At 50.8% G+C, this 24,203-nt stretch overlaps 1 protein-coding gene across 1 annotated transcript in view; it reads left to right on the top strand.

The window, feature by feature from the left end:
* LOC119957010 (adhesion G protein-coupled receptor E1-like) overlaps positions 1-24,203 on the top strand; it is a 75,946-nt gene that overhangs the window by 18,976 nt on the left and 32,767 nt on the right. Inside the window, exons 6-10 of the mRNA XM_038784592.1 lie at positions 6,193-6,364; positions 11,092-11,208; positions 13,828-14,030; positions 17,279-17,449; positions 19,876-20,070. Coding sequence (XP_038640520.1) covers positions 6,193-6,364; positions 11,092-11,208; positions 13,828-14,030; positions 17,279-17,449; positions 19,876-20,070 — 858 coding nt within the window. The remainder of the gene's footprint in view (positions 1-6,192; positions 6,365-11,091; positions 11,209-13,827; positions 14,031-17,278; positions 17,450-19,875; positions 20,071-24,203) is intronic.

The following is a 24,203-nucleotide window of genomic DNA, read 5'->3' as shown; positions in this document are numbered from 1 at the left end:
CGGTGGAACGTAACGGGTGTTTCGAAATTTAGACAGGTGAGTGTGCCAATGGGCAGGATTCTCCAGTCCCCCAGCCGTGTGTTTCTCTCCCGCGCACTTTCAATGGCGGTGGGATTCTATCTTCCCGCAGCTTGTCAAGCGGATTTACCACTTAAACCTCCCCACACCACCAGGAAATCCACAGACGGAGATGTGCTGCCAGCAGGAAAAGTGAATCCCGACAACCAGAGAATTCTGGACAATATTAAATATTCGTTAGGGAATTACGATGGATGTAGAAATTGTTTCATATTATATTTCATGTTTGTGGCAGTATTGTTTTTAAGAACCCTGGTTTACAATACATCAAGACAGTGTGTCTGCTAAAGCTGTAATTAAGGTGTCATAAAAGGTGAGGTGATTATTGATTTACTTGTTTACAGAGAGGTGGCTAAAGAAACATTATTTTTGTTGCAGGAGATTCCCTGGTGTATAGATAATCTGAGGGATTGCATTTAGTCATAGCTAAGAAGGTTATGGGACTTCTTAGTGGGATACAGATGATGTAATAAATCAGAGGAGCCAGGTCTGTCTGTAGTTTACAGTTTGGCCAAATACTGTTAGGTTCAGCAGAACAGTCTGACAAGACAGGATTTTAAGGTTGTTCCTCAAACGGGTCTCTCTCTCTCTCCAAAGGTCTGCAAAGATAAGGAAGTAACCTGTTGTGTTAACTTATTTCTAAGAGGCATTTGAACTGTATGTGGTTGCTTATTAGAATTAGTGGCAGGTGTGAGTAGTAAGTTACATTTTTCATTTAATTTAAGAACTGTTTAACTATTAATTGTAAAGCTATTTTCTCTGATGTTAATATGATTAATTCTGATTTTAAACTAACATTTGTTTTAACATAAAATGGTACCTATTGATCAGAGTCATCACTTCTGGGGTGAAATATCATTTCCTCACAGTTTTTCATATTGGAAAATTGTTTGGGGTTTTCGTCCGGTATACGAACAAAAGTTAGGGTCTGGTCCCATGTCCTAACAAAGTAAATGCAGATGTTTGAGGGCTGAAGTAGTATAAGGTTGGTATTGTCAGATGTTTGGGTTTGCGAGGTACTGTGTTCCACTTCTCCGAGCTTATTTCATTCATACAGTACTGCAGCTCCCTGAGGCAGCTCCACAGCCGTTGTCAGCCTTCAAGGAGCTTGCTGGGAAAGACCACCCTCACCCTTACATTCACTTGGCTCGGCGCACACCCTCTTCCTGCAACAATACCCTATCTCACCCCCCCCCCCCGGCAACTGAGTCTTTCTCAGTACGTGTTTCACTCTGACCCTCAGTTCATTGGCCAGCCAGTGTCAAACCTCAGCCAGAGCCCGATCGCGGCCGGACATGCAAATCGCATCCGCTTCCAGGCCCGCTGATCGCCTGTGCCCAACGAGCGCAAGATTCAGGCCAAGGTTCTGCCATGGGAGTGTCCCTTGTTGCTCGTTCTGGTGAGTCTGCTTAACACTCAATTGGCTCTGCTTTATGATACCGCCACGAGGTTCAAGTTCAAGTTCAGATCAATGACTCAATACACCAGTTAGTAAGGTTCAATCAAACACATTTATTATTACACAGTAAATCGATACTCATGCAACTAATACTAACGGACGAAACTATTCCTACCACTATAAGCCAATACTTATCTTCGATAAGGGAACCCACTGGATCAGGGAACAATGGCCTCTTGTTCTGTCCTGAGACTGCAGGCTTCCCAGTTGGTACGGGCTAAGGGGTCAGGAGTGTCTATTCTCATAGCGAGCGTTGTATGACACTTACTTGGTGGTGCAGCAATTGGCCAGGCCTCTCCTTCTCACGTTCAAGTTCTTCGAGAGTTGCTAAGGTGTTCTGCTGGGAGGGCCGGCTAAAAGAGAGAGCTGGACTTGGGATCTGTCCTTTATAGGTCACAGGGGCTTTACGCCCATCTGGGTGGACCCTATACCTGCTTGCAATCGATTGGACCTCATACCAATCGAATGGTTTGAATTACCCAATACTGGGGCTGTTTCCCGATCGCTGGGCGGTTCTTGGGGCTGTTTGTAACTTATTGTCCGGGACTCCTGCTGGTGCCTAAGAGTCTGGCTTGACCTTTGTTATTCTCGATTGTGTCCATTGTGCCCGGGAATCACCGGGAATCGCTCAATTAGTATGCAAACGTGTTAGTTTCAGTGTTGTCTGGTTTCTCTGCAGACAGAGTACACAGAGAGATTCTGCAGCCTGCTTGTCTTTCTGAAATTGTCCAATTTTCCCTGCATGCATTTCAATTCTCCGTTTTATGTCGGGAAGTGGCCAACTTCGGTGGCTACACCCTTTCAGAAAGGTTTTTGTCTTCTCACATGGCTTCAGTGATGCCATTTTGTGGGTGGAGCTGAGAGGGGAGGCTGTGAGGTTTGTTTTATTTTTGTTTTCATTTTTGACTGCTGTAAACTACAGACAGAGAAAATAAGGATATTGGCCTGTCTCTCTCTATTTTCATTTTAAAGAACTGTTCCAGAAAACAAAAAACATTAATTATAGATACCTGCCTCGGTAACTTAAACGATATAGTTTGCTTTCCGGAACGGGTTCAAACCTGCTGGTGAGACGGGGTCAGAATCTCAGGGAAAGCCAGTCTTATTCAAGTGATAATTCAGTGTGCCGGGCTACCCCCTTGAAAAGGGGTTTTAGGTTTATGGGATTTTGTTTTTGAATTGGAACAGTTAAGGGGAAATTCATTAAGTGTTATACATAGATTCCTCGTGTGCAAGGTTGGGGCTGATACAGCTGAAGGTGGTGTACAGAGCACACCTCACAAGGGCGAGGATGAGCTGATTCTTTGAAGGGGTAGAAGATGTGTGTGAACGTTGCGGGGGGCGGGGGGTGGGGGGGCGCTAATCACGTTCATTTGTTTTGGTCCTGTCCAACGCTAGGGGAGTACTGGAAGGAGGTGTTTAGGGTAATTTCCAAGGTGGTGCGTGTGAAACTAGACCCGGGTGTCTGGGAGGCCATATTCGGGGTGTCGGACCAGCCAGGGTTGTAAACAGGTGCAGAGGCAGATATCATAGCCTTCGCCTCGTTGATCGCCCGAAGGCGGATCCTGCTGGGATGGAGAGCGGCCTCTCCACCCTGTGCCCTGGCGTGGCGGGGGGACCTATTGGAATACTTGACCCTTGAGAAGGTTAAGTTCGAACTGAGGGGAAGTTCGGAGGGGTTCTACAAGTCATGGGTACTATTTATTATGCACTTTGAAGAACTGGATAACATCGAACATTAGTTGGGGGGGGGGGTGGGTGGGTGGGTTGGGAGGGATGGGTGGATGGGTTGGGGGGGGGGGAGGGGGGCTATGTATGTTAAAGATGACTATGGGTAATCCCTGATTCCTTTTTTGTCCTTTGTTTATGTTAACATGCGGGCTGATGTTTGGGGGTTGGTGGGAGGATGGGATCGTTGTTATTGATATGGGGTTTGATATATTTGTTGTTGATTATTGTTTGTTGTTGTTGGGTGTAAATTCGGGAGAAAAATTGTGAAAAAGGAGGAGAATAAAAATATTTTTTTTTAAAAGCATAGATTACTGTGGCTATGGGGTATCTTTATGTTTGTAATTGATAGAAAGTCTTGCTGTGTGTTTACCGATATATGTTAACTAAGTTCTTAGAATAAAGCTTAATTTGATTAAAGTGTCCGGAAAGACTGCTGAAGTGAAGGTTCTTGTGCTCATCCTAGCCAAATTCAACATAAAGGTTGAAGGTCAGGTGGACTTTATAATAGACTTTGGCGTTTCTCGACCCAGGCACCTTATAGATAAGCAGCACATGTGACCGATGGGTCAAAAATGACCGGAAATGACGTCCGGTGGCGGCCACGAGGGAGTAGATCGCACATTTGGTGGCTCCCGCCCGTGACAGACCTTTTGGACCTTCTCCACCCACCCCACCCCCCCCCCCCCCCCCCCGACTTTTTTCGGAATTTTGTTGAGGGGCCGGTGGTGGATGAGCCTGTGAGGCGGAATCCCACCCAGTATATGGAGACACGGTGCAGAGGTGGCGGTCAGGGAAGGAAGAACCGAATCGAGCACATGTAGATTCTGCAGCAAAGGAACGCATGGCGGATCTGCAGAGAATTGGCTCGGCGGCCCAATGGACACCGGACCAGCTGGTGGAGTTTATTCGGGAGGGCTTTGTGGAACACAGGGTCTCGTTATACGCCGACGACCTGCTCCTGCATGTTTCCACCCCGTTAGCGGGGGTGGGAGGGATCATGAGGATTTTAGGGGAATTTGGCCGTTTCTCGGGGTACAAATTGAACATGGGGAAGAGCGAGGTGTTTGCGATGCAGGCAAGGGGGCAGGAGAGGAGACTGGGAGAGCTGCCATTCAGAGCGGTGGGGGGCAGTTTCCATTATTTAGAGATCCAGGTGGCACGAGACTGGGGGCTGTTACATAAACTAAACTTGACCCGATTAGTGGAGCAAATGAAAGAGGACTTCCGAAGGTGGGGTATGCTCCCGTTATCACTGGCGGGGAGGGTACAGACAGTGAAAATGACGGTAATACCAAGATTCCTGTTTGTTTCTCAGTGCCTCCCCGTCTTTATCCCAAAGGCCTTTTTCAAGCGGGCAAATGAGGTGATCTCCAGTTTTGTGTGGGCGGGTAAAACCTCGCGAGTGAAGAAGGTGATGCTGGGGTGTGGCTGGGGAGAGGGCGGGCTGGCGCTGCCGTACTTTAGCAACTATTACGGGGGGGCAAATATCGCCATGGTTAGGAATTGGGTGGTGGGGGAAGGGTCGGTGTGGGAGCGAGTAGAGGCAGCATCTTGTAAGGACACGGGTTTATGGGCATTGATCACGGCACCTCTGCCGTTCTCGCCGTCCAGGTTCTCCACAAGCCCGGTGGTAGTGGAGGCCCTGAGAGTCTGGGGGCAGTGGAGGAAACATGTGAGAGCGGAGGCAGCATCGGTTTGGGCTCCAATCTGTAGCAACCATCGGTTTGCCCCAGGAAGACTGGGTGGAGGGTTTTGGGGATGGCAGAGAGCAGGGATCGGGAGGATGGGAGATTTGTTTATAGAGGGAGATTCCCCAGCTTGAGGGAGATAGAGGAGAAGTTTGAGTTGACGGGAGGGAATGGGTTTAGATATCTGCAGATTCGGGAATTCTTGCGAAGGCAGGTTCCAACCTTCCCGCTCCCACTACCATGGGGAATACAAGATAGGGTCATTTCTCGAGCATGATTGGGAAAGGCTAAGGTCTCAGATATCTGGAAAGAACTCATGGAGTCAGAGGAAACGCAGACAGAGGAGCTAAAGCACAAATGGGAGGAGGATTTGGGGGAGAGATAGAGGCAGGTCTCGGGGCGGATGTGTTAAGCAGAGTCAACACATCCACATCATGCGCCAGGCTCAGCCTGATACAATTTAAGGTCGTTCACCGGGCACACATGACGGTGGCCCGGATGAGCAAGTTTTTTTGGGATAGAAGACAGATGTGCAAGGTGCGCAGAAGGGCCAGCGAACCATGTCCACATGTTTTGGGCATGTTCAAAGCCTCGGGGATTCTGGCAGGGGTTTGCAGACGTCATGCCCACGGTGTTTAAAAACAAGGGTGGCACCGAGGCCAGAGATGGCGATTTCCGGAGTGTCGGAGGACCCGGGAGCCCAGGGGGCGAGAGAGGTTGACGTTTTGGCCTTTGCCTCCCTGGTAGCCTGGAGACAGATACTGTTAGCATGGAGGGACTCGAAGCCCCCGAAAACAGAGACCTGGGTCAGTGACATAGCTGGCTTTCTCAGTCTTGAGAAAATCAAGTTCGCCCGAAGAGGGTCAACGCGCGGGTTGGTCCGGAGGTGGCAGCCGTTTGTCGACTTCTTTAGAGAAAATGAACTCTTAGCAGAAGAGGGGAGGGGGGTGGGTTTAGTCTCGATTACTGTTCTCGGAAGGTGGAATCTGTGAGGTAGAGGATGGTTGCACTATGCTTATTGTTGTTTGTATATGGTTTACTGTTACTGATAAAATCACAAATGCCTTAATAAAATATTTTACAAAAAAAAATGATCAGAAATAAATCACCCGTCTGTGAGGTGCGTGTCACAGACAACACGTTGCCAGTCAGAGGGAATAATGGTCCAATTGTCAGGTTTTGCTCCAATCAATGGGCTAGTGACATGCGGGGTAATGAATGCATTCTCATTGGCAGGAAATTGTCAATCTCACAGAGAGTATCATCGACAACCCCGAGTGGGAGAAGTTGGAGTCTGACGCCAAACACAGCGCGGCCTCTAAACTGCTGCAGACCGTGTCCATCTCCATGATGACCGCCGCTTTGAGTGCACCTAATGGAATGTTGACCGCATCATCAGAGTTTCTGGGTAGGTCTCCATCAAATTTTAATCCGATGATGGGTTCGCACCATGCTGCTCACTGCCACTCACCTCCACCGTGATGCAGGATCAGGAGTAGATCATTCAGACCCTCCAGCCTCTTCTGTTCCCCCATTCAATGAGATCATGGCTGGCCCATACCTTAAGTCCATTCATTAATTCCCTGCCCATATCAATATCCAATTCACAATTATTAATTGAGCTAGGTCTGCTTTGTTTTATTCAGGTTTCATAGAATTATAGACCACATAATCATAAAATTTACAGTGCAGAAGGAGGACATTCGGCCCATCAAGTCTGCACCATCCCTTGGAAAGAGCACCCTACTTAAGCCCATGCATTCAGCCTATCACTATAAGCCCAGTCACCCCACCTAACCTTTTGGACACCAAGGGGCAATTTAGCATGGCCAACCCACCTAACCTGCACATCTTTGGGCTATGGGAGGAAACCGGAGCACCCGGAGGAAATCCACCCTTGGCATGAAGAGGCGAGAGATGGTGATGCCAACTATTCAAGACCTGTTTGCCTCCTAAAGTGATGCCACCAGAAGCTAAGCTAGTCTTTCTTCATACTTCAGATGCAGTATTGAACCCAAATCTAACACCCCCCCAACCCCCCCCCCCCCCCCCCCCCCCCCCACCCCACACCCCGCCCACCAGCACCACCATCATCACCACCACCGTTGCAGCCCAGCCCACTGTCTCTCAGTTCCGGTCAATGGAAAATGCAGTTGTTGCGGGAGTTTCACACCTATTCGACTACAGTGTCCCTCACTCCTCAGCTCCTCAACTGACCAGACGACACTTAGAGTTTCAGTTCAAGAAGTTTATTCCAGCTTTAGCAGGGGAGCTAAGCATCCAGTAGGTGGCTTGCCAGCTCCCTGATCATTGAAAATACCGAACAATTATATATGTGCTTATCTTCCAAGTAATTAACATACAGCAACCAATAGAATAAATTTGTTTTGAAGTTATCGATATCCATCCACAACTAATAATTAGGATTACATAATGTATAACATGAGTATGATTGCCAATCATAATCAGTGCATATATGTTTATTTATAATATCGGCAAGCACCTATTTGTCTCTACCGTCTCTAATAATTGCTGGACATGAGTAAGATAAAGCCTGAGCTGTGGTGCATCGTACTCCCCTTCCATTGTCCAGTGCTCTGTCAGGCCCACATGAACTGCAGCTGCATAATGATCAATTTTGTGTGTGAGCTATGTGACTCCTGTTTCTCTATAATTAACATACCAAGGGTCCTTTGAGTTGTATCTGCAGACTGGCTGAGTCGAAGCAACTGGTTTCCCATCATTAGTTTTTTTGTCTTTAGGAGTTGAGCAGCTGACAAGCAGCAGCTAGTGCGAGCCTGTTGGTCAGTATTATTCGGGCTTGTGAGGTTTAATGTCTGGGACTGTGTAAATTGCATCTCCCATAATGATGAGGAAAGGAAAACGCATGAATAGGAGAGAATTTGGAGAAAGTCCGTGGCTTCAGCGCATAGTCGGGGATAGCTGCACCTAAATTTAGTTGTGTAAATTAAACCAGTTGTTGTTTGAACATTCCAACGTCTCAGTAACCGTTCCGACGAAGAAACAGACAACAAGGACGATGCCACGACCATTAGTCCTCATGGAACATGGAACATTCTCACAGTTACATGGCCAATATTCATCTCTCAAACCTCCAATAGCAGTCCAGATCAGATTTGGGGCAGCACGGTAGCATGGTGGTTAGCATAAATGCTTCACAGCTCCAGGGTCCCAGGTTCGGTTCCCGGCTGGGTCACTGTCTGTGCGGAGTCTGCACGTCCTCCCCGTGTGTGCGTGGGTTTCCTCCGGGTGCTCCGGTTTCCTCCCACAGTCCAAAGATGCGCGGGTTAGGTGGATTGGCCATGCTAAATTGCCCGTAGTGTCCTAAAAAAAAAGTAAGGTTAAGATAGATAGAGAAATACAGCACAGAACAGGCCCTTCGGCCCACGATGTTGCGCCGAACTTTTGTCCTAGGTTAATCATAGAATTTTGGACAATTTGTCATGGCCAATCCACCCAACCTGCACATCTTTGGACTGTGGGAGGAAACCGGAGTACCCGGAGGAAACCCACGCAGTCACGGGGAGGATGTGCAGACTCCACACAGACAGTGACCCAAGTCGAAATCGAACTTGGGACCCTGGAGCTGTGAAGCAATTGTGCTATCCACAATGCTACCGTGCTGCCCTTAAGAAGTTAACCTACACTCCCTAATTCTACCCTAATCCAAGTACCTATCCAATAGCCGCTTGAAGGTCCATAAATTTTCCGACTCAACTACTACCACAGGCAGTGCATTCCATGCCCCCACTACTCTCTGGGTAAAGAACCTACCTCTGACATCCCCTCTATATCTTCCACCATTTATCTTAAATTTATGTCCCCTTGTAATGGTGTGTTCCACCCGGGGAAAAAGTCTCTGACTGTCTACTCTATCTATTCCCCTGATCATCTTATAAACCTCTATCAAGTCGCCCCTCATCCTTCTCCGTTCTAATGAGAAAAGGCCTAGCACCCTCAATCTTTCCTCGTATGACCTACTCTCCATTCCAGGCAACATCCTGGTTAAGGGGGGGGTTGTTGGGTTACGGGTATAGGGTGGATACGTGGGTTTGAGTAGGGTGATCATTGATCGGCACAACATCGAGGGCTGAAGGGCCTGTTCTGTGCTGTACTGTTCTATGTTCTATGTTCTATGACCTATCTTTTGTGTCATTGCTGCTTGGGGTGAATTGTCAATGCAAAATTACATTGTTGCAGTACGGGGAGGTGGTGGCAAAGTGGTACTGTCATTGGACTAGTAAACCAGAGACCCAGAGTAATGCACTCTGGACCCAGGTACAAATTCCACCACCCGCAGATGGTTAAATTTGAATAAACACCTTACCAATAAAGCTCTTGTTTGTCTGTACCTTTTGTGGTCTGCAAGCCTACCTTGAAAAAGACCACAAGGAAAATTGGCGACGAGGAGGTCGGAGCCAAGCTGACAGACTCCTGGAAAAGTTTGTTAAAAAGTAGAAACATTGCCAATCTGTGCACAGATATCCGAAACGGATTAGAAAGCTAAAGATTTTGCTACACCAAAGTTGGCAATGGAGGGGTGTCAAATATCAGTAGCAGTCATTGAAGGAACCAAAATTGAAATGTAGATTTCGGAGGAAACAACATCGAAAAGAAGCTTGCCACGTGCTCGGCCCAGAAAGGTCTGGAGGAGTAGCGGGAGCGCTGTGAGTATCAGGTAGCCTGCAACAAGAGTTTAGAACTTAGAGTATTCCAAAACTCTGAAAGAAACAGGCTGAGCTCAGGGGGAAAAATAGCAAGGTAGTGCTAAATAGCAAGGTAGTCGTAAAAATGGCAGGAATATTTGGCACCGTGGGACCGCACGGTGAGAACATTGAGTGGTGAAGTTCACATATTGCCATTGTCCCGGCACTGACAGGACTGGTCTGCTACACCATTGAAACTCCGGTCGATGTTGTGTGGAGGAGACACGTTGATCAACATTTAGGAGCTAGAACTAGTCTGCCAGAGACGGAGTCAACCGGGCATCTGCAAGAAACTGTGCCAAGCGCAGATTAAGACATTCCTGTGAACCTGACAACACCAGAAACAACTGTGCAAGACAGAACCCCAGTTGAGGACATTTCAAGACCGGGTTGGAGGGGGGGAGGGGGGGGTGGGGGCATTGTGTATCCATGTTTGTTCCGAGTTGGAATAAGAGTTCGATAACCTGTCGCATTGATGACATCGTTGCACGCGCAAATGGGCAGTCGATCCTAACAGCGTGTACAATAAACACCTTTCCAATGAAGCTCTTGCTTGTTTGTACCTCCGTGGTCTGCAAGACTATCCTTCAAAAATACCACAGGGCGAAGCCCGAAAATGAGACCCTGCTCAGGCCCCAGCTGGAAGAGAGGGGACCTCGCCATCGATGGCCTCTTTTGAATGCGCCTCCCACACCCCACCTCACAATATTTGCCCCTCCACCGGAGCTCCCTTCACTTTGGCCCCTCCCGGCAAAGCCTCCTTTCCCCCACCATGCAAACTCCTTTGAGGCATCATCTTACCTCCATCCGCCCCCCCCCCCCCCCCCCCCCACGCCCACCACCTCCACCACCTCCAGACCTGGTCCAGGACTCCCAGGACTCTGGAGAATGCTTGCAGTTCCAGTCTTGTCCACTGCAGCTTCAGGCGCTTCAGGGACCAGCGATCTACCGACTAGTCCGATTGGTTGGCGGGTTTCCGAGGCAGGACTACCTCTCGAGTGAGAGACGGACGCCCCTCCTCCAGCCTACAGGTGACGGAGAGGGGGAAGCCCGCCATGATAAAGCTCCTGGCCAGCATGGCTAAAGCCGATTCTCTGCTCAGATACCTCATTGCTGATTGTGGAACGGCACTCGGTGTAAGAATTGCCATTTCCTACCTTACAGGTGCTAAGTGAGTTGGGGTCGCTTGATGCTGAGAGGGGTGTGATGCTGATGTGAGCCGATTATCCCTGATCATATTGAATGGTAGGGAAGGCTCAAATGGTTCGTCCCGGCTCTCATTTCCTGGCGTCCTGATGAAGTGAGGTCCCCCACACCTTCCATTATTTTCCCCTGGATAAGCTCGGACGGGTTATTTAACCTGCGGTTACCGTTAACAGGTAAATCATGTGGCTTTTCGTAATTTCAGATCTCGAAATACGGGTTCATCAGGGAAACATTTCAAAGGATGAAAGGCTGACGCTGGACGCGGGAGGCAATACGATGGAGCTTTACTGGAGAACAGCCATCAGGGGGAACCATTCAGGTAATGTCGGCTATCGTCACAACAACAACTTGGGTTTGCGCAGGACAATGACTGCATTCGCCATCATTAAAGCAACTTGGTGCAAGAGCGTCTAAGATTTTTGTCTATGGCCACTCAAATTTGGACATTCAGCCTCAACGCTCGTGGGCAAAAGCAATGTCCCCTCAATATAGCAACACTAACAGGTGTACGTGTTCCAGTTTAGATCCCGCATTAGCAGACCAAAGGTGAGAGGCAAGAATAGTCCAACTGGTCTGTCAACGCCCGCCCCCCCCCCCCCCCCCCAACCCCCACCCTCCCTGCACACAGCCACACACACACACACACATTCACACACACGCACACATGTCACCTCCCGGAAATAAAACCCGGGAATAACCATGTACTGGAAAGTTCCTCAGGGAATCACATCCAGTCCAGGAGATCGTCCAGACCAAGTGCTGTCAATGTCCTTTTACGGGATGTGGGCATCGCGAACAAGGCCAGAATTTGTTGCCCGTCCCTAATTGCCCTTGACCTTTGTGTCTGGCTCGGCCATGTGAAAAATGAAATGAAAATAGCTTATTGTCGCAAGTAGGCTTCAATGAAGTTACTGTGAAAAGCCCCTAGTCGCCACATTCCGGCGCCTGTCCAGGGAGGCTGGTACGGGAATCGAACCGTGCTGCTGGCCTGCTTGGTCTGCTTTCAAAGCCAGCAATTTAGCCCAGTGAGCTAAACCAGCCCCTGTAAAATCGCTTATTGTCACAAGTCGGCTTCAAATGAAGTTACTGTGAAAAGCCCCTAGTCACCACATTCCGGCGCCTGTTCGGGGAGGCTGGTACGGGAATCGAACCGTGCTGCTGGCCTGTCTTGATCTGCGTTCAAAGCGAGCGATTTAGGCTTGTGCTAAACAGCACAAACGATGTCATATGTCATAGGGCAGCGAAGAGTCAACCGCATTACTATGGGTCTGGAGTCACATGTAGGCCAGACCGAGTAAGGACGGCAGATTTCCTTTCCCTAAAGGGCATTAGAGAACCCGCCAGGTTTTATTTTTCCCAACAATCGACAATCTTTGTCACTGTAACCATTACTGAGGCCACCTTTATATTACAGATTTATTCAAACTCTACCGGCTGACGTGGTGGGATTTGAACCCATGATCCAAGAGCTTTCGCCTGGGCCTCTGGATTACTGGTCCAGTGACATCACCATTAAGTCTCCGTCTACCATTAGTCTGCCTTTACTGCACTGCTTGTGGGCCAGGGGAAGCAGGAGTACTTTCTCCACACCCAACAAGTTTAACTTAACCCCAGCTGTCGGCCTTCACCCTGTCTGTCATTCCCCTCATCAGCTCATCTTTCTCCGAGGCACTTCACATCATTCCAGTCTTAACATTGAGCTCCGCGAGTTTAGATCTTAACCAAAATGCCCATCTTCTCTTGGACACTCTGTAACCACTTAACCCTCGTCCAGACCCCCGTCTCGTTGCTTTATGCCATTACCGCACCCTATTGCCTCACACCATCATCTATCGTGTAAGTTCTGCAGCTCTCCAACATGTCACAGAGTTTCCCGATCGTCCTTCCTCGATCCCTGGGGGGGGGGGGGGGGGGGGGGGGGGAGTTTCCAGCTGTTCTCAGCAGCAGGATTTCCCAATGGCGGGGGTGTGGATTTGATGGGAAATCCCATTGACAGCGCATCGGTCAACATCGGACTGCCTCCTGCCCAGAGGAACACACCGCTGGGGGAGGGGGAGCCTGAAAATCTCCCCCCCCCCCCCCCCCCCCCCCGGCTCCGTACTTGTCTAAAAAATATTACATCACAAACATTCACTTCTCCTGAAAGGCCGTTGACCTGAAACGCTGAGGCAATCTTCATTCCTTCCGAGTGAAAATGGTTTGATCAGCTGAGACGCGATAAAACATTTGACACCTGGTCCCAAACCGCGCACCCCTAGTTTTGACAGAGGTTGGAGTTTTAGCGAAAGGTTAAAGGGGGCCGTGCGCCTCCATTTTAACAAGATTTCTTTCATTTATTTTTTTAACCCATTTGAGCTTGGTTTCCCCAGCCTTGGGAAACCCAGCAGGCTGGGTCCATTAAGTGAAAGTCTTTCCAGCACTGCTTGTGGACCAGGGGGAAGCAAGAGTACTTTCTCCAGATCCAAGTTTAATTTAACCTCAGTATTCAACCTTTCGATCACTACCAGCGGCCCTCCCCCCAACTTCCACCCAGGAATGTTTAACTTTCCTCAATCAACCCCCCCACCCCTCACCGCCACATTCTCCCCTCCCTGAGATCATCTTCTCCCCACCCACCATCCCACGATACTATTTGTCTCTCCCTCTCCGCTCTGTTCTCCTTACCTGAGGCCTTGTCCACAGGCTTTTCCGCCTGTCGGGCAGGAGTTTAAATTCCAGAATTTTAAAGGGTGCCCTGCCGTTCATTTCCAGGGAAGCCCGGACATCCAGCATTCCCACCCAGAATTCCCCTCTCCTGCACCTTCACTGAAAAATATCTGACCCGTTAACTCAGTCCCTCTCTCCATAGCCTGACCCGCCGAGTGTTTCCGCCTCCAGGCAGCTGTCCCTTTTTGGTTGGTGTGAGGTCCTGTTGCTTACTGCCGCTTCTCGCCACCAGGTGTCGCTGCTGTTGGCTTTATTGCCTACGGGAACCTGGAATCCATTTTGGATGGCGACTTTGTGGACGGGGAAAGTGGGAAAAGGGAAAAGATGGGCGGGAGTTACAAGCTCAACTCCGACGTGGTGACAGTGACGACAGGGGATAGGCCGCAGGGAACCGAATTGCCTGAGCCCGTCAACTTCACCTTGAGGCACAAACAGGTTTGTTAGCGGCGTCGCTTTAGCTTGATCTTTGTGAGGTTATTTGTCAATGACTTACGGTCCCACATTCGTCTGTGATATCTTGGTGGGTTATCCCACTGCCCGTTGTGTGTGATACCGTGCCAAAACAGATTGGCCGCAACCACTCTGCAAGGAAAAGGTTGATGTTTTATCTTGACCTTTAATTTTAAGGGTGGGACTTTCCAGCGGGCGGTACGGGAAAATTTTGGAGAGCTGTTAAAAGTCAACGGTTCTCCAAATGTTCCAGTAGAATGCTGAAGATCATGGCCTAAGTTTTAGTTAGAACCCTTTAACTTTCATTATTGATCAAGCAGGAAGCAAAGCCGTTGGGTGGGGCTTTCCATGCCCCCCTGCGGTGTGTTTCTCGGCTAAGGGGGCAGCCCGCCATTGGCCAGTGGTTGGATCTTCCAGCCCCGCCACTGTCAATGGGGTTTCCCATTGTTTGTATCTTCCGCCGCTGGGAAACCCGCGGTGGTTCGCCATCCGTGCCGCTAGAAAACCGAGCCGGTGGAAAAATTCCAGCCTTAATCTTACAGCAACTGACCATTCGGCCAGTCTTGTCAATGCTGGCTCTATCCAAGAGTAACCCAACTGGTGCCACTCGCCCGTCCCTTCCCTACAGGTCTGCAATTTTATTTTTTTCTTCAGGTGTTCATTCAATTCCCTGTGGAAAGTAATGTTTGAATCTGCCACGCTCGGTGGGCAGTGCATTCTGGATCCTAACTACTCACTTCTGGTGGCTGCTGGTCCTTTGGCAATCAATCTGTGCCCCCTGGTAATCGACCTTTCTGCCATCTGGTTTATTCTACCCAAACCCTTTATGATTCGAATCTCCACATGTCCCCCAACCCTTCAGCCGACAGAATTGAACAAGGAACCCCAGCTGTCTGACAAAGGGTTAATGTAACGTCCTTGCTTTTGTCTTCTATACCTCTAACAATAAGGTGAAGAGACGCACATAATTTTTTATCAACATTTTTCGACTCCTTCAAGGACTGGTGTACTCCTCGTTCCCTCAGGCCTCTTTAGGTACGTCCACCGTCAGGTCTGATCATTACTCTACCGCCTTTTAATCATTTTTAATGCTTCCATTTTCCTTGAACTGAGTGGCTTGATGGGCCATTTCAGAGGGCAGTTAAGAGTCAACAACGTTTCTGTGGGTCTGGAGTCACAGGTAGGTCACTTGGGCCCTTAAATTGCCAATTAATGGTCATAGAATTATCGAATCAGAATTTGCAGTGCAGAAGGAGGCTATTCAGCCCATCGAGTCTGCACTGGCCGTTGGAAAGAGCACCCGACTTAAGCCCCATGCCTCCACCCTATCCCCGTTATCCCCGTAACCCAGTAACCCCACCTAACCTTTTTGGACACTAAGGGGCAATTTAGCATGGCCAATCCACCTAACCTGCACATCTCTGGACTGTGGGAGGAAACCGCAGCACCCGGAGGAAACCCACGCAGACACGGGGAGGATGTGCAGACTCCGCACAGACAGTGACCCAAGCCGGGAATCGAACCTGGGACCCCGGAGCTGTGAAGCAATTGTGCTAACCACTGTGCTGCCCTCAAAGGGCCTCTTCCCAGAGTGGGAAAAGCTGGTGGCAAGTGTCCACGCACCAGATACAACCCCACCGCGCACACCCACCTCCCCCCCCCCCCCCCCCCCCCCCTCCCATTTGATTGGCCAGCAGCTCTAGGAGGCAGGACAACTCCTACAATGGAGGCGCGAGGCTCACCTCAAACTAATTAGCCGCAGTCCGCCGCTGACCTGGACACCAGGGACCCTGTCCCTCCCTCATCCACCACCTCACCAATAAAAAACCCGACCCATGGAGTCATTATGGTACAGAAGGTGGCCATTCGGCCAATCACATCCCTTCTGGCTGTCTGATCAGTCCCATTGCCTTCTTCTTTGGTTGTGTTGACATCACAGACTAATATCTTTTTTCCATCAACATTAATGTGGGTAGAGCCGACTCAGCCCCTGTGACTCAGCAACTTTGATTCCCTCAGCTGCCTATCCATTTTCCTTTCGAAACCATTCCTTGTGTCCACCTGCTGCGCCCTGGTTGTCCGCTAGCCCCAGGCCACCACCACCCTGCATTTGGGCGGCAGTTCAAGTCAAGGTGGAAGCTCGGATAAAGCCTGGGGGGGGGGCGATATCTGTTGAACTTGGGAGTTATGTGGCAGTTAGTCCAATGAGAAGAAACCTACTGATTCGTCGGCGAGGAACTCCCTTCCTGTCAGCACAGAGGGAGTACCTACACCACAGGGACTGCAGCGGGTCAAGAAGGCGGCTGGCCACCACCTTCCCAGGGGGCAGTTAGGGATGGGCATTAAATGCTGGCCTAACCAGCGAAGCCGTCAACCCAAGAACCAATGAATAAATTGAAGGAAAAGCTGGGTGACCAGAATCTTCAGAATTTGATCAGTTGTTCCTCTTGAACGAATGTGTGAATTTCCCACAGTTTTTGTCATCATCATTTTATTTTTCCAATTGAGGTGCAATTTAGCAGGGCCACACCAACTTACCCGACACATCTTTGGGTTGTGGGGGTGAGACCCACGCAGACAATGTGCAAACTCCACACGGACAGTAACCCGGGGCCGGGATTGATCCTCGGAGCCGTGAGGCAGCAGTGCTAACCACACCGCCACCGTGCTGCCCTCAGTTTTTATCATCATAATATTTCACTTTGGCATGTGCGATTAATAATGGTTACCCTCCCCGTGACGACTATCGAAGGCCTTGGGTGGCCAACATCTTGAGGGATTACTTATGAACTTAGAGGTGGAATATTATCCCATGGCCCCTCGCCATTAGCTGGTCTCAGCTGGAGGATTTCTCTGGGGTGAAACTCCTGATCGCAATTCCCCTTGCGTGTGAACAGAGACGGTCAGCTGCAGGTGTGATGGCTTCCAGGTGCGAATAGCCAGACTACCCGCCCATTGTCTGGGTCTTGGAGGCAACGAAATCCCGCCTCTTGTGACGAGGGTGAAAGAAAACCTGGGCAGAAAATCCCAACTCCAACGCTGTTGAAATAAACAAACACTTTCATCAAATTTCCCCAAAAAAGCACAATTTCTTGTACAATTATGTGGATATTATTTTTGGAAGTAATTGCAATGGATATGTACCAGCGGGAAGCCCACTCTCTGAAGGTAACTGATTGCAATGGGGAATATTAGAACAGTCAAGGTAACAACTGTTTGTTTGTTTGATACAGGAAACAAATTCCGACAAAATTCCGGTTTGCGTCCATTGGGAAAATGGGAAGGAGAGGAGCTTCTGGTCTCCCAAGGGCTGCAAGATAGTCACCTCCACTGAAAACCACACAACATGTGGATGCCTGCACCTGGCGAACTTTGCCATTTTAATGGCTCCCGTTGAAATGGAGGTAAAATCTATCTGTAAAAGCCTTTGTACAAAGCTGATAAAAGGAATAACACTGGAAAAGCCCAAGTGGCTCATTCTAACGACCTCCCTCCGTGACCTTGTTCCTCTCTGTTAACTCTTTCAGCCCGACAATCCATGTTCCTCCAGCTCCGGCCTCCTCTCTATCCCCCACTGTGCCCTTAGTTAGACTTTGAGCTCTGGAATAGCATTCCTAAATCTCTTCACTTCTCTCTCTCCTCCTTAAAGCTGACCTCTGTGATTGTGCAATTGGCCACCTCTCCCAATACCTTTACATGGTCCTATGAAGTGCCTCTGGTACTCTTGCCACGTTAGACGCACCATATAAAGCAAATTGTTTAACTGAGTTAGTTCACCAAGTGATGTTTCAATTAAGGCAGCTAACGCATCGGCCAGGATTTCCACCCCCCCCCCCCCCCCCCCTTCTCCCTCCCGCTAAGTGTTTCCAGTGGCGGAGGCTACTCACCATCGGCCGCCGGTGGGATCTTCCCACCCCGCTGGAGTCTACAGTGTTTTGTACGACTCACCCGCCCCCACTACCAGGAAGCCCGCCACGGAGGATATTCCCTTCGGCGGGACCGGAAGATCCGACCAGCGGGAAGCACCGGAAAATCCCATGATTTTCCACGTGTCTCGCCGGGGCGGAGGCCATTGGCCAGCGCCGAGACCTTCTGGCCCCACCTTTGTCAACGGGGTTTCCCGTTGAATTCACCCCTCGCCAGCGGGAAACCCACGGTGGGGGGTGCACCATCGGCGGGCCCGGAAGATCGCAGCGGCATGAACGGTCAGAAAACTCCAACCAAGGTCACTTTAGCTGGAATCTAGTTTGATGCAGAATTTGCATTCATGGGATGTGGGTACCGTTGGCACGGCCAACATTTGTTGTCCATCCCTAATTGCCCTTGAACTGAGTGGGCATTTCAGAGCGCCAGTCAAGAGTCAACCACGTCGCTGTGGGCCTGGAGTCACGTGTAGGCCAGACCCGGTAAGGACGGCAGATTTCCTTCCCTCAAGGGGTGTTGGTGAACCAGATGGATTTTGGCCGCCATTAACTGAGATGAGCTTTATATTCCAGATTTAGGGGCAGCAGGGTAGCATGGTGGTTAGCATAAATGCTTCACAGCTCCAGGGTCCCAGGTTCGGTTCCCGGCTGGGTCACTGTCTGTGCGGAGTCTGCACGTCCTCCCCGTGTCTGCGTGGGTTTCCTCCGGTTTCCTCCCACAGTCCAAAGATGTGCGGGTTAGGTGGATTGGCCATGCTAAATTGCCCGTAGTGTCCTAAAAAGTAAGGTTAAGGGGGGGGGGGGGGTTGTTGGGTTACGGGTATAGGGTGGATACGTGGGTTTGAGTAGGGTGATCATTGCTCGGCACAACATCGAGGGCCGAAGGGCCTGTTCTGTGCTGTACTGTTCTATTTGTATTAATTGAATTTAAATTCCACCAGCTCCCATGGTGGGATTTGAACCCATATCCCCTAGACTGTACATTTCAAGCCTTTGGATAACTAATGCAGCGATATTATGCCACCAACTCCCCAAAGGGCAAAGGTTTACTCACATTCATAAATATATTCGAAAGCTGGGGTGTCCAAACTTGATCTTCAGGTATTGCGTAGCCTCCACGTTCTCAGGCAGTTCCGCTTTAATGGTGTTTTGATTTTGCACTCAATGATTTTGTCCTCTTCGAACACAGTGGGTTTGGGGATTTGAAAAGTGCCGGCGTTAGCTTCTCTTCCTGTCCCATCATGCTTTGTGGCATTGCAATGGTTGCTCACCCTCAGGTACTGTCTCCCACCCTTTCATGGCAGCCATCCGTGCGCTCCCGACCTCGGGAAACCTACCCGCCCTCCCCAGGCCAGGCAGGTTGCTGTTGGGTGGCGGAACTCCCAATCACCTCACCTGAACGGTTTTCGTTGTCTTAGAAAGTGGTCCGGAGCAAAGACGTTTTGCAACCGTGAGCCTCGACCTTTCTGCAACCCGTTAGCCACATCATCCTCTTCCAACCCGCCCCCTCCGTGGCCCTGCTCAGCAACCTTAAATTAATCCTTTTCTATCCGATTATAGGCTGAGAATCTCAAGCAACGGTTTGATTCCCTATTCCCTTCCCCGTTGACTCCGGGTTGAACAAAATAGGATGAAGGGCAGGCCATTTGGCCCCTTGAGCCTGCTTCTCCATTCAATAAGATCATGGCTGGGTGGGTAGCGATCGTAACTGCCATCTGCACCCCCCCCCCAACCCACCCCCCCTGCCCCCACCCCCACACCCACCCCCACCTACCCAACTCCGTAATCCTCGACTCCCTTGCAGACTGAAAACCACGAATATATTCGATCCAATAGATCCTGAAGGGTTTCGTATATTCTCCGCATGGTGCGGATCACTAAAACTGTTCCTCTCTTTTGTTTTGCAGGATAGTCTCGTCCTCCACATCATCACCCTGATCGGAGTCAGCCTGTCACTCGTCTGCCTCGGAATTTCCACCCTCACCTTTGCCTTCTCCCGTTCCATCCAGCGGGAGACCCGGACCATCCACATGAACCTGTGCCTGAGCCTCTTCCTGGCGCTCTTACTGTTCGTCACTGGGATTTCCAGGACAGGGAACAAGGTGAGGAATTCCAATTGGAACTCACTTCTCCTCGGACCCGCCCTTGAACCATCATCGTCTCCTAACTGCACTGTAGCACATACTGGACGTGTTGGTAAAATTTACATCCGTGGGATTAAAGAGTCAGTGGCTGGACGGAGATGAAATTTGCTAAAGGGACATAAAGCAAAGAACAGATTGGAGGGAGGGGAGTCCGCATTAGGCCCACTGCTCTTTTTGATATGCAATAATGACCTGGGATACACCAGGCATGATTTCAAAGGACAGCACGGTAGCATAGCGGTTAGCACAATTGCTCCACAGCTCCAGGGTCCCGGGTTCGATTCCCGGCTTGGGTCACTGTCTGTGCGGAGTCTGCATATTCTCCCCGTGTCTGCGTGGGTTTCCTCCGGGTGCTCCGGTTTCCTCCCACAGTCCAAAGATGTGCAGGTTAGGTGGATTGGCCGTGCTAAATTGCCCTTAGTGTCCAAAATTGCCCTTCGTGTTGGGTGGGGCTACTGGGTTATGGGGATAGGGTGGAGGTGTGGGCTTGGGTTGGATGCTCTTTCAAAGAGCCGGTGCAGTCTCGATGGGCCGAACGGCCTCCTTCTGCACTGTAAATTCTATGAAAACTCTTGCACATGATACGAAACAGAATCAGAAGCAGGGAAGAAGTTTTGAATGTCCTTTCAAAGTGTCCACACCCGTGAGAAAAACAGGGAGAATCTCGGCAAGGGCGGGAAAACATACTGGGTGGGATTCTCCGTCCCGCTGCTCCCGCCAGCAGCGGGATCCCCCGTCCCGGCCAATGGGGTTTCCATTGTGGCACCCCCACATTGGGAAATCCGCAGGGCGCGAGTGCGCTGCCGGCGAAGCGAAGGTTCCCGCTGATGGAGAATCCAGCCCGCTGGATATCCTGCCCTTTTAACAAACTTTTATTCTCTCCAAGATTCCTGCCGTGCTCGCGGCGACTTGCTTCTGATACCCTTCCCCCGGGAAAACAAGATCTCTGTAATCAGCCGGGAACTCCTTTTAAACGCACCCCCCCCTCCCCCCCCCCCCCCCCTCCGCACTTGTCCCAAGTCCAGTTGGGGAGGAGGGAGGGGGGGGAGGGTGGTGGCTGCCAGAAAGGCAGCATCACGTCCCACGCCTTCTCGGTGAGGCCGAGCAGAGGCGGAAAACCCCCTACCCACGATCGGGCCGACGTCCAGCCAGCAAGGTCACCAACCCTGCCCGGCAGGAGTGAGTGCCAGCTCACTCCTAAAGGGGGCGGGATTGCAGTGCCGGAAGAAGATGAATGACCATTTTCGTGCAGCCGGGGTAAGTCTGCTTCCTCGTCTCCCTCAGCACCCCTGAACACACCCATCACAACTCCACGGCGATCACACTCCTGCCCACCTCGTCGCGACACAGCACTTACCATGCGCTGCCTCCCCCTACTCTTCCCCATGGTCCACCCAGTAGCTCTGGTGCCCCTCAAATGCCCACTCCCACTCATCTCCCACGCATGCGTGAATTCATCCACATCTGGACAAACTCGACAGGCGTGAGTGGGCACAACCGGTCAGAGTGATGCCGGAGATCAAAGCCCATCTGAGGAATGAGCCCTCGAGCTTGCTGCCAAGGGGCAGGACCACTCCTGTGTGGAGGGCAAGATCGAGACCAAAGGCACAAGTGAGAATCCTCAGCACATTCAGTCATGGCACAAGCCTCATGTGAGTGACCTTTCGCCTATCAGTGTTCCCCGGTCCAAACTAATGCCATCTCCCTTCCATTGCAGGTCAATCAGTCTGGACCATCCTCGTGGTCCCTGGGCACCACAGACCCGAGCAGCTCGGCGGCAGGAATCTCGGAGACCAGCATTGAAGAGATGCCACACTCGACACCCGCACCCTCCACCAGGGCAGATCCTTGCACCTCGGTGGGATTCAATAGTAGGCAGGCTCCTGGCTCACTAACTGGTGAGCACCTCACACCTGATGAACCACAGTAGACGGAGGCTGGGGCGTCCCAGGGATCCAGCACTCAGAGGGATGTTGGAGTCCAGGACTTTGCTGATCCATAGGCTGATGGCGTGCTCCTGGGTACGGTGGGTCCCAGAGCTGCTGGAGCTGCAAAGGCGGAGCCACGAGCATTAGGAAGGGTTCACCATCCCCCCTCAGACTGCAAGGCCGACTGGAGGAGTCCCATCGCCTTCTGTCCGAGAAGATGGTGTCGTCAGTCCGACGGAAGAGGCCAACACTGCGAGTGTGACGTCCGCAGTGCAGACCTTGGTGCAGGATAGGCACCCCATGGAGGGGGATGTCCACTCCATGGTTCAGCTCATGATGAGGGCATGAGCTCCATGGCGCAGTGCTCCAACCATGGTGCAGGCATGGTCAGCAGTAGAGGATAGCGGGGCTTCTGGATCTCACTCCAGCTGCCCCTCTGTCCCATGGAGGGGCCCCCAGGCAGCCAAAGGGAAGAGGATCAGGAGAACAGCCTGGGGTCTTCCATCCAGGAGGCCCTGGGAGTGCCCAGCATATTTGACACCTCTCCTGTCGTTGCTGGCCGCCAATCATGATCAAAAACATTGCCAGCTCGACCGGCTCCATGATTCTTCCCAATCAAAAACTGGAAGGAAGAGTGAGCACTGAGAAGGCCTGACAATTCCCTGACCCGCAGCCCTCTCAGGGTCTGCAGCAGCCACCCATCCGCATCCCCCTGTGTGAGCACCTTTTCACTGGGCCTCGCTCCCTCCCCTCTCACACAATAGTGTCTTCACCACGGTCTCCCCTCTCAACTCCAGCCGAATCAAGCACTTTGACCCTTGAGAGCCTCAGCGGGCCATGTGACTCCCCCATGGGTGAGGAGTTAGGACAGCTGAGTACATTCAATGGACCTGTGTTCTGACCTCACAGGGGAACAGACGCTGCCCTCCCCTTCCCCGCTATCCCTTCAATGGGGTGACATCCCTTCAATGGGGTGACTGATGAGCGATTTCACCGTAACATCTTGCAGTGGGGGCCAGACCGCTTCACGTTTCCCGATTCTCGCTGTATTTATCACCCGGGCCGCCACTCCCGCTGTCAAAATGGCCAAACGGATTAAAGGTGTGAAGTGATGAGTTTTGGTTGAAAACATGAGGAGAAGCAATGGATCGGATTTGGCGACCATCCCCGCTGGCGGGATCTACCGGGAAAATCCGTGTGAATGCGATTTGAAACTCAAAGCTCTTGAGATCCGAGGGGGGGGTGGTAATTTTGATTCAGAATTGGCCCAGTTATGATCAATGGTGTCTTGATGACCGGAGAGCTTGTTGCTGAGGAGGTCCACAAGGGTTCGTTCCCGGATCCCTTGCTATCCCAATCCATGGTATTAATCAATGATATGACCATGGAGTGAAGTGAGGGCCATAATTTAAAAGTTTTCACATGATATGAAAATGAACCGAGTGTTTGATAATAGCTGTCGGAAGATATCAATTGACTGGTCAGATGGGCAGCACGGTAGCATGGTGGTTAGCATAAATGCTTCACAGCTCCAGGGTCCCAGGTTCGATTCCCGGCTGGGTCACTGTCTGTGCGGAGTCTGCACGTCCTCCCCGTGTGTGCGTGGGTTTCCTCCGGGTGCTCCGGTTTCCTCCCACAGTCCAAAGACGTGCGGGTTAGGTGGATTGGCCATGCTAAATTGCCCGTAGTGTCCTTAAAAAGTAAGGTTAAGGGGGAGTGTTGTTGGGTTACGGGTATAGGGTGGATACGTGGGTTTGAGTAGGGTGATCATGGCTCGGCACAACTTCGACGGCCGAAGGGCCTGTTCTGTGCTGTACTGTTCTATGTTCTATGGGCGAAATAAAGGGGCAAGGGAATTTAATCTGAGGAAGTGTGAGGCAATGTATCGAGTAGGGCGGACAAGACGAGGGAATACTTCTGTTTTGGGCCAGGGTTTTTCCAAATCTAAAAGCCTATTTTTAGTCTCTGACCTTATCCAGCCTCAAAAACTTCCGAGCCTTTGAAAGAGCCATTGTCCCCAACTCCCTACTTAAACTGAAATACCACACCTGAAAAGCAACCACAATATGCTCACCCCTCACTGTATTTACGTTCACAAAGCCAACCCAATCGATAGACTTTTATCCCGGATGAGCCCCCAATTTGTTATGGGCCAGTGTTTAG

The sequence above is a fragment of the Scyliorhinus canicula genome, chromosome 25 (assembly GCF_902713615.1).
Source record: "Scyliorhinus canicula chromosome 25, sScyCan1.1, whole genome shotgun sequence".
In the NCBI taxonomy this organism is placed as follows: domain Eukaryota; kingdom Metazoa; phylum Chordata; class Chondrichthyes; order Carcharhiniformes; family Scyliorhinidae; genus Scyliorhinus; species Scyliorhinus canicula.
This window is presented reverse-complemented; position numbering and strand designations above follow the sequence as displayed.